Raw genomic sequence first — 10,636 nt, 5'->3', positions numbered from 1 at the left:
AAATAAATAACAAAAATAAAAATGATAAAAGCACTTAGTTAAACTAAAATTAGCATTGAAACTTAAGATATAAAAATAAAATATGAAACAATACTATAATAAATAATATTAATATAATGTTTAAATATAATAAAATATATTAGTTGAAAATTGCTAAAACTTCAACTGAAATAAGAAATATTTACACACACAAAAGATAAAAGCGCATAGTTCCCAAACAAATTTTCAAATTAAAACTGAAGATATAAAAATAAAAGCAGAGATTCACCTGCCTGTCGTGTGCATGTGTCTGTGCAAGTTCTTCTGTAGGATGTGTTTATGTGCTGTCAGCTGTAGCGTTTGCCCTGTGGTGCTTTTCCAAAGAGCTGAACAAGAGCTACAGAAGGGCCAGAAAGGAAGATGGGCTGATTAACAAAGACTTCTTCAGTTTCAGTGTACTGTTTCACATGCAGCTTGCCTCAAGACAGCACAGGGAGACCTCTGGTGTTGAAAGGTGTACTTCAAGAGCTGTAACCCCATCCAAGTTTCATTTTCCCCTTCAACTTTGATTACTCTTATTTTTACATGTTCGGTCATGAATTTGCTCTTCATAAACCTCCTTCCACTGAACCAATTCCAAGATGCGGGAAACTTTGGAATTTGATGAATGTGCTCATGACAAATAACCAGTGCCTTCAAGCACTTCTGTATGCATAAATACTTTATTGCATTTTTATTTTTTTATGTTAACTCTAAACGCCACTGCTCATTATGTCACTATTGTTCTGTGAAGCACAGCACCCCTCGGGCCCTATTCCTTTTTTAGGGAACCGTAAACTGGTTTTGGGTTTAAAATTAATGCAACAATCTCACATGAAACCAGCTGGTGCTCTCAAAACAGACAGATTATTTACTTTGTGAGAGAAATGCACTTCATAAACTCACGAATTCTTAACACATCTTCTTTGGCAACCTTAATTTGTCATCTTCTATCAGATTTTGCCATGCATAGACGATCCATCAAACGTGTTTGTCTTTCGTTGCACAGACTTTGACGGATCGGTCATCTCCTTTTGCAGTTTTCAACTTCATAAACCTCCTCTATCAGAAGTAACTCAGAGTTCACACATTTTTTCCAGATGAGATGGTGTTATGAAAGTCATGTCAGTGTTGATTTTTCAAGATCCTCATGCTAATTGAGATGTGTATATGGGCCATTCTACAGAAAACGTCTTGAAAAAAATTGTATGTATGCAAATTGTATAATATCCAAGGTACACATTTCTAGTAATTGTGCAGTTAATTCTCATATTGTATTTTCAGAAAGTTTTGGAATATTTGTCCTCTCCCCAAATTTGTCACTACCGAAACACAGTAATAATAATTTAATTAGAAGGGTTATATTGACCTATTAAGATTTTGCTTAAATCTACATTGTAAATATATTTTTTGCTATTGTTTTTCAGAGGTAAATCAATAACAATTACATTTTAACAATATTTCAAGTGTAATTAATGAGATTTGTTGTATTTTTAATCCAATTTTTCTTTGTAAAAGGTAAAAAGTTGATCATACTGATGTCAAAGTTAAGGATTCATTAGTTTGAATATACATTGAACATCATAACATCTTAGTTGATAATTCAGTATACTTTATTTTTGACAAAACATTCCATGTTTCAGTAGTGACTGCACATTTTCGGTAGTGACAGTAATGTAGCAACCACATCACATTACAGAATTTAAACTTGCATACTAAAACACAACTAAAACATACAAAAAAACTGCATGACCGTACTAAAATGTTGTTTATTTACCCCAAATATGAAGTATATGTGTTCTCTTTTGTCACTACCGAAACAATGATGACTTGTTTCGGTCATGACTATTTCGGTAGTGACAATTTTATGGGATAACACCCAAAAATAAAAACTAAGATGTCACTACCGAAACTCCACCAAATGTTTCAGTAGTGACAATTTTAGATACTTTTGAACCTATCTCAGAGATGCTAATCAGCACATGGTTAGCTAGCACAGTTCTGAACAGTTGTACACACATAAAAATTAAATATGGAATAACTCCTTTAAAAAAAAAAGTGTGCTTAATTGCAGTAAAAAGGTGTTGAGCATAAATGTAGTTAATTTCAGTCTCAGCCAGTGGACTAAAACATGCACTGTTTCGGTAGTGACATGGAAAATGCTGAAATGCTGGGTTAACGTAGTTTCATAAAGATAATATCAAATACTTTTTTGAACTTCACTTTTTAAAAGAATCAAAAATAAATTTTTGATCCCTAAATTGAAATTTAGGGATTAGGGTTCGGGACAGCCACCTCCCAATTGAAAGTTTCCAATAAATTATTATATACATACATTAAGCTTACTAATATTTTACATATTATTGCAGGTTTCAATATATAGAAGGATCTCAGTAAATATCTAAGATTTGAATACTTAAATGCTTTTTAAATGTGTTTTTTGGTTGTGGGACAGCAGTGCGGACCACTTCTGTAGAATGGCCCATATAGCAGCTTTTCAGAAACATCTTCAAAATATCTTCTTTTGTGGATATGGAATTCACATTACCTGTTTAATATTTTGGATTTAGCTTTATTATTATTATTATTATTATTAGGCGTCTAATCACTATCAAATGTTTTCATTTATCTTAATTTCCATATTTGCAACGTTGTGTGATTTTCAATTAAATATTTGACCAATAAATGATCTCGTTTTTCTCCTCTAATCCTCACTCACGAAGACTGTTGGTGATATCACGCGAGTCTATCATTTTAATTAGTTTCATTTATTTGTGCAGCTTGGGCCCCGTATTGTTTCCGCTCCTCTTCTCCTCCAGTCCAGCGGGGGGCGCTGCCTGAGACACAAGTGATTGTTTGGTCATGATGCTGGTTTAATGCACACTGTTAGAAATGCACTTTCTGTGTATAGAAAAACACAGTTTCTGAATCAGGTCAGTGTACTATTCTCATCCTCATAGTTCTGATAAGTTTCCAAGCCAGCAGGAGTATGAGCTCTGCTGCTGTGGAGATGGTGTTTGTGAAAGAGGAGAGTGAACCAGAAACATGCAGAATAATAAAACTGGAGGAACACGGAGGTTGGTCTTTATGCTTCATCCATCTTTAATGACTGTGTGTGGTTAATTACAGTAACTAGCACAGCTTCAGACACCGGGTGTCTGCAGATGCTTCATGTACAAATAAGACTGTAAATGTATTAAAATGTCTCGTTTCAAGTTTCTTATAGAAATGTGACTGAACTGACACCGATTTAATTATTAGACTTTATTTTCTTTTACTGTAAGATAGAGGGGAAGAGTGGGGGAAAGCGCCCCCCCTTAAGGACTGTGTTACTGTTTTTCTGTGCAATAAAAGATACAAAAAAACTGCATGACCGTACTAAAATGTTGTTTATTTACCCCAAATATGAAGTATATGTGTTCTCTTTTGTCACTACCGAAACAATGATGACTTGTTTCGGTCATGACTATTTCGGTAGTGACAATTTTATGGGATAACACCCAAAAATAAAAACTAAGATGTCACTACCGAAACTCCACCAAATGTTTCAGTAGTGACAATTTTAGATACTTTTGAACCTATCTCAGAGATGCTAATCAGCACATGGTTAGCTAGCACAGTTCTGAACAGTTGTACACACATAAAAATTAAATATGGAATAACTCCTTTAAAAAAAAAAGTGTGCTTAATTGCAGTAAAAAGGTGTTCGGTAGTGACGTTCGTTAGAGTTACACACAGATTTTTCAGACTTTTGAACACATTTACTTCAAATTGATGGGCCTGTCTTCTCACCCTGTAGCTATGAGAGAGAGAGAGACATAAATATTTCCTGAGCATAAATGCAGGGGTGTAGTTAATTTCAGTCTCAGCCAGTGGACTAAAACATGCACTGTTTCGGTAGTGACATGGAAAATGCTGGGCACATTTTTTAACAGTTTCATAATTTACAAAGAAAATATAAAATAAATGTTTTTTTAACTTCACTTTTTAAAAGAATCAAACTGATATTTTTTTTTGTTTCTTGATATTGTCTGCCAAATCGGTTTGTTGAGCGCACTGGACACCGTTCCCAGGACAGATCCATCGTGGCTCACCATACACAAACCCAGCCATGTGAACGCCGCAGCTGTTGGGTGTTTTTTCTGAGTCAACCAGAGTTTGAGACATATGCATTAGCCCAGGGCCTAAACAGTCCTTTTTCTCGCCTGTCTGTGTTTTCACTTGAGTCAGGCTGTCTTCTGGACGCCTTCATCCTGAACAGGCCCAGGCTCCCCGTCAGGCTCAACAGGACCACCACAACAGGAAGAACCCAGGAAAACTCATCAGTGCTGGGAAGGCAGGTGAGAAGATAGCCACCTTTTTCCCAACAGGTTTCCACTGAGATCCAGTCATGGCTGCTGTAGATCCCGCTCACGCTCCAGGCTAGAAGACATCCGAAATAGCCAATTCTCATAGAGAGGGATTCACTTGCATCTTGTCCCTTTATTCGCCCATATTGAGAATGCAGCAGATCAACCAACAACTCCACAGCAATCAAAAGTGGCATCAGCAGCAATACAACACCGTAGGCCTGGCAGAGCAAGAGCAGGAATCGAAGGGCGATGACATCCGAAGACACGTAAAAAGGCGTCAGAGTGGACTCCATGAGCCAGATGTAGAGCAAAAACACTGGAGGAAGAGAAAAGAGGCGTTAATGGGATAATTCACCCAAAAATGTAAATCTGCTGTTAATTTACTCACCCTCAGGCCATCCAAGATATAGATGATTTTTTTTCTTCAGTAGAACAGACCGTGGTCCTTGGTGATTCATAACATGCAAGTCAGCAGCTGCTCATTTTTGAGAATTAAAAAAGCATCAAGGAACACAATATGAATACCTGTGGCTCCTGACGATTTATTGAGGTCTTATGAAGCGAAACAATCGGTCTGTGCAAGAAACTGAACATTATTTAGAACATTATTACCTGTAATCCAGAGCCTCAGGCAAACCGGGAGATCAGATTATTTTCCGCAAACTGGTTCTTTCAGGCAGTTCGTTTTAATGAACTGGTTCAATTCACTAGTTTGTTTACGTGATCACGCAATGACGTAACGTATACGCATTTACATTATTAATGCACCCAATAGTGATGTGAAACGTGGATGTTTTACATGTCTAAAGCATATGAAGTGAATAAACTTGTCTTTATCAGCTCACTTTTTTCATAAACAATTAGAAACCATATAAACTTTCATTTGGCCCCTTCATTCAAATGCTCGCTTATCAGCGGCTCATCGGTCTCCGGTCTGAGTCGAACTGTTTTCTGTTTAGTGACTGTTGCAGGAACTGGAGCGCTGAATGAGTTCATAACAGGATCTCGTACGCCGGTATTTTGGCTCATTTTGAATCCAAGTGACTGTCAGGCATCCGAAAGTGAGTTTTGACTGAGTAACTTGCAGATCTGTGCTGCTCGAGCCATTAACTGTTTTCAGATGACTCAATCTAAACTAGTTCACCAAAAATAATTAGTTCAAAAAAACGAGTCGTTCGTGAAATGGACATCGCTCTGAACCTTTTGCCTGAGGCTCAGATTACAGGTAATAATGTTGTGAATAATGTTCAGTTTCTTGCTCAGACCGATCGAGTCGCTTCATAAGACCTCAATAGAGAGGAGGCTCCTGTGTTCCTTGATAAGTTTTTTTTTTTATTCTCAAAGTGCCGGTAGCCGCTGACTTTCATTTTACGAATCACAGAGGACCACAGTTTCATCTAAAAATCTTCTTTACTGTTCCACTGAAGAAAAAGTCACCTACATCTTGGATGGCCTGAGAGTGTGTAAATTAACAGCAACTTTCCATTTTTGGGTGAACCTTTAAACTGATAAATTAAAGGGGTCATATGATGCTGCTAAAAATAACATTATTTTGTGTATTTGGTGTAACGAAATGTGTTTATGCGGTTTAAAGTAAAAAAAAAACACATTATTTTCCACATACTGTACATTATTGTTTCTCCTCTATGCCCCGCCTTTTTGAAATGCGTCGATTTTTACAAAGCTCATCGGTCTGAAAAAGTGAGGTGTGCTGTGATTGGCCAGCTATCCAGTGCGTTGTGATTGGCCGAATACCTTAAGTGTGAGACGGAAATGTTACGCCCCTCACATACTGTGGAAAATGTGGGCAAAGTTTGTGGTTCTGCTTACTGGTGACAGCAAGGTCTGTAAATAACAGCAGGCAGCTGCAGCACAGACTGACCACAGTGATGGTGTGTGTGACTACAGACGAACACAGCAGCATGCTGCTCATCAGTTTGCACACACACAGACAGAGTGTAACATCCAGAACACTCTCCATCTTCACACTTACAAGAGACATAAAAAATACACTTGATGTTTAATTTAAGAGTTGTAGTGCACAGTCTTTGGAAGGAACCTGATGATAAATGCACAAGATTTGAAAGTCAGGTGGTGTAGGACTATATTCTAGCCCCAAGAGTCGTTTATAGCCAATATGAAATCAAACTTGACCCTATTTATTTTCTTAAAACATGTTCCTGGTCTTATTATGGAAGAATGTTTTATCAAAATTAACTTGTTCCACTTCTATAACGTCTTTCCATTTTGGATGATGTTACCAAGGACGCCAACAATGTCTGTCTGTGTGTGTGTGTGTGTGTGTGTGTGTAGGGACTATTTGATTAAAAAAAAGTTAAAAATATTGAAAGGCAGTAAGTGACATTACCAACATCTGTCGTTCAGCACTTATAGTGTTTTTTCACCATTGTTGTCAATTAGTTGATTTAAAGTCCCCATGAAATCAAAATTAAAGTTTTTTGGGTGTTAGTATCAATATGTTCAGCCTGGTCTCATGTTTATACGTAGGTATAAATACGTAACATTTACAAGCACAAAACGTACACTTTTGTACGTTTTTAGTCATGCTAAAACGTACAATTTAGACGTATTTCAACGTTTAAAACGTACAAATCGCTACGTATTTTTAACTAAAAAACGTAAAAATATTTACGTATCTTTTATATCATTTAGATATTCATATCAATGCATTTTTATCATTTTATTAATAAGCGATTTCGATTTTTAGACCCCTTAACCTACCTCCAAACCTAAACCTACCCAATTTATAGCGATATATATAAAGGATATAAAACGCAAATGACCGAAATCCACAGGAAAATAAAACTTTTAGTAACAATATAGCATTAACATATTTATAGTCGCTAATTCCACTCCTACCTATAAGCCTAAACATTTCTGGACAGTATAAGAAACATAACAGACAGATAAATGCAATTAACGTTACAATCATTTATTTATTGCAAAAATATCAAAAGCAGCACTAAAAGTAATCCAAATGACGATACGTTGCACCCGCAGTCCTCTCTGGCGGAATACAGGCACGAGTCGGCGCAGACCACAAAATGTATCAGAGCTATTTGAATTCTACACAGCATGCTATATTTTATAGCAACATGTATGAGATTGTGGCTGGCATACTCTGTCAAATGCGGCTTTACGGAGCTCAACAGCTCTGAACGGCTCTAGCCCAAGCTGTGATATAAACGAACGCTATTGGCTATTTTAAAAAGGGGCGGGGCTGCTTGATATGTCGCGCCCTGTCTTCCTGTTTCAGTTAAAATGACGTCAACACATAGAGTAAAGCCCCGTTCACACCAAGAACGATAACTATAAAGATAACGATATTAGCGTCCACACCAGCGAACGATATCGTCTGTTTATTCTAAGCACACATGCGTCTGCCGCTTTAAATTCTTGAGCTCGTTACAGCAGGATGGATTCTGATTGGCTGTCAAGTGTTTTTTCGTTCATCAGCTGGACAAAAATCGTTTTGAAAGTGATCACAACGATATCGTTCCTCTGTATCGTTATCGTTATAGTTGTGGTGTGAACTATGCTATTCTTTAATATTGAGAACGATTTTTAGAACTATATATTTATCGTTATCTTTATATTTATCGTGCTTGGTGTGAACGGGCCTTAACGCTGAGTGTTTCTAAGCATTTCAGGGGACCTTTAATCATGTCTCACACCTTCTGTATTTGTTATATGAGTTTTATTAGTTCAAATCCAAAGTCTTGTTTAATGATAATAATGATAAAAAAAAAGATATACAGTGGGTACGGAAAGTATTCAGACCCCCTTAAATTTTTCACTCTTTGTTATATTGCAGCCATTTGCTAAAATCATTTAAGTAAATTTTTTTTCCTCATTAATGTACACACAGCACCCCATATTGACAGAAAAACACAGAATTGTTGACATTTTTGCAGATTTATTAAAAAAGAAAAACTGAAATATCACATGGTCCTAAGTATTCAGACCCTTTGCTCAGTATTTAGTAGAAGCACCCTTTTGATCGAATACAGCCATGAGTCTTTTTGGGAAAGAGGCAACAAGTTTTTCACACCTGGATTTATTTTCTGTAATATAATTATATAAAAGCTTTTTCAACACACTGACTTCTCAACATGAGGAAAATCAGCAGCATTTGGTTATTTACACAGCCATGTCCTAATTACAGGGCCATCACAACCTGATTGACTCACTCACCAGAAACTACAGCTTGAAGTGATGTAAGGCTGAAAGATTAGACCGGAGCTGAGGCTCTAGGAAAGAAGCTATGCTGAACATCAGCAGAGACTGATCCCTACCTGAACACACCAGCAGCCAGTCATTCAGTGTCTGGTCACTTCTCTGTCTGAGTTATCAAGTGTGTGTGTGTGTGTGTGTGTGTGTGTGTGTGCATGCGCGTTTTTGTGTCAAATGGGGACATAAATTTGTATAATGACAAAGGTATGACATAGGTATTACAAGGAGAAGGTGACTTTTCAGGACATTACCCCATGCCCCCACTTTTCAAAACGCTTATAAATCACACAGAATGGAGTGTATTGAAAATCTGAAATAGCAGAAAGTTTCCTGTGAGGGGTAGGTTTAGGGGTAGGGTTGGTGTAGGGCAATAGAATATACGGTCTGTACAGTAGAAAAACCATTACGCCTATGGAGAGTCCCCACTTTTCACAAATGTAAACCTGTGTGTGTGTGCATTTCTCCTCCCCCTCCCCCAGTGGGACGTGTCTAAACATTACATTACATTAGACTCAAAGCACGTGTCTGTGTAGAGGGAGTGTCAATGTTTGATTAGATCTCTCACAGAAACCAGTCCATCTGCTTCCTCCACGACCACAAGTGTTCCGATGTGCGCATGCGACTTCCTAATGTAGTTCTCGTGTCGCTGATGGCACACGGCACGCTTCAGTGAGCTTTATTTGACTGACAGCACGGTCAACTCTTGCAGAGCTCCTGCACGAACAGTCTGAGCGCGTGCTGCCATCTACTGTTCATCTGAGAGAACGCAAAACAACGAAGATGTGAAACTAACTAACAAAAGACACAATACTAAGAAAGGGAATTATCCATAAACAGTAGTATTATAGCTTAATTAATTATTATTTACTATTATAGCTATTATATATATTATTTACTATTATAGCTATTATATTACTATTATATATAAACTATTATAGCTATAGTTTTTGTATTTTATATTTTCTGTTTTTGTGTTTTCAGGTTTCCTTGTTTTTTTGTTAGCGTTGAAAAATATGTTTATATACTTTTTAATTTGCGATTTAGTTTTAGTGATTCAATACATAAAGTTAAACCAAACAGAAATGTGAAATGTTGTCTGAAAGCTGGCTGAAATAAAATAGGTTTATGTTTTTTTTTCTATGTCAAGTTATAAGAATATATAAGTATATTCAGTTTTAGTTTGAGTTATTTTAGTACCTCAAATTAAAACTGAATGGAAATGAAAAACATTGCCTTGACAACTATAGCCAAAATAAAATACTTTTATTTCTATTTGATTTGATTTCATTTAAGGTCTATTTTATTTCAAGGTTTTAGTGAACTATAATAACCCTGATCAAAAATGAATATTTACTTTACGTGATTAACTGGAATAGGCAGGCTATATATGAACAAGACACAAACATAATATAATATTAATAATAATATTGTACTTCAAGTCATTTATACTGTTGTCTTTGCAGTTTGTATATTGTATTGTAAACGTACACAACCAGTCAATGTCAACAAGTTTAATCATTTTAAACTATTTGTGTTGCTCGTCATTATAAACCTTTTCATTTAAAATCTTATGTTTAAATGATTGAGATTTGTTTTGTAGACACTTACAGGTGAAGTACACACACTGTGTGCTCACTTCTGTGGGATACTGTATGTATATATATATATGTGTGTGTGTGTGTGTGTGTGTGTGTGTGTGTGCGCGCGTTTTTGTGACAAATGAGGACATATATATAAAATAAATTTGTATAATGACAAAGGTATGACATAGGTATTACAAGGAGAAGGTGACTTTTCAGGACATTACCCCATGTCCCCACTTTTCAAAACGCTTATAAATCACACAGAATGGAGTGTATTGAAAATCTGAAATAGCACAAAGTCTCCTGTAAGGGGTAGGTTTAGGGGTAGGGTTGGTGTAGGGCAATAGAATATACGGTCTGTACAGTATAAAAACCATTACGCCTATGGAGAGTCCCCACTTTTCACAAAAACAAACCTGTGTGTGTGTG

The 10,636-nt window shown here is 36.5% G+C and overlaps 1 protein-coding gene across 1 annotated transcript; it reads right to left on the bottom strand.

Annotated features, from left to right (window-relative positions):
* Positions 1-326: 326 nt before the first annotated feature.
* On the bottom strand, positions 327-6,351 carry LOC107582448 (uncharacterized). The gene is made up of 4 exons (XM_016268291.1): positions 6,201-6,351; positions 4,251-4,686; positions 4,054-4,219; positions 327-437 (listed from the first exon to the last, which is right to left on the bottom strand). Exons 1-4 carry the CDS (start codon positions 6,349-6,351, stop codon positions 327-329), a joined length of 864 nt encoding a protein of 287 aa, XP_016123777.1.
* Between the last annotated feature and the right edge of the window lie 4,285 nt (positions 6,352-10,636).

This window comes from Sinocyclocheilus grahami, unplaced genomic scaffold (assembly GCF_001515645.1).
Source record: "Sinocyclocheilus grahami isolate Dianchi unplaced genomic scaffold, SAMN03320097.WGS_v1.1 scaffold44.1, whole genome shotgun sequence".
Taxonomy (NCBI): Eukaryota; Metazoa; Chordata; class Actinopteri; order Cypriniformes; family Cyprinidae; genus Sinocyclocheilus; species Sinocyclocheilus grahami.
Note: the sequence above shows the minus strand (reverse complement) of the source record. Positions and strands in the feature narration are given on the sequence as shown.

Excerpts from the sequence above, each read along its gene's own strand:
- LOC107582448 (XM_016268291.1), bottom strand. The coding sequence starts at position 6,351 with ATGGAGAGTGTTCTGGATGTTACACTCTGTCTGTGTGTGTGCAAACTG. Across the intron at positions 4,687-6,200 it reads TACAGACCTTGCTGTCACCA|TGTTTTTGCTCTACATCTGG; the intron begins GTAAGCAGAACC and ends CTCTTCCTCCAG. Across the intron at positions 438-4,053 it reads GCGCTCAACAAACCGATTTG|TACACTGAAACTGAAGAAGT; the intron begins GCAGACAATATC and ends CATGTGAAACAG.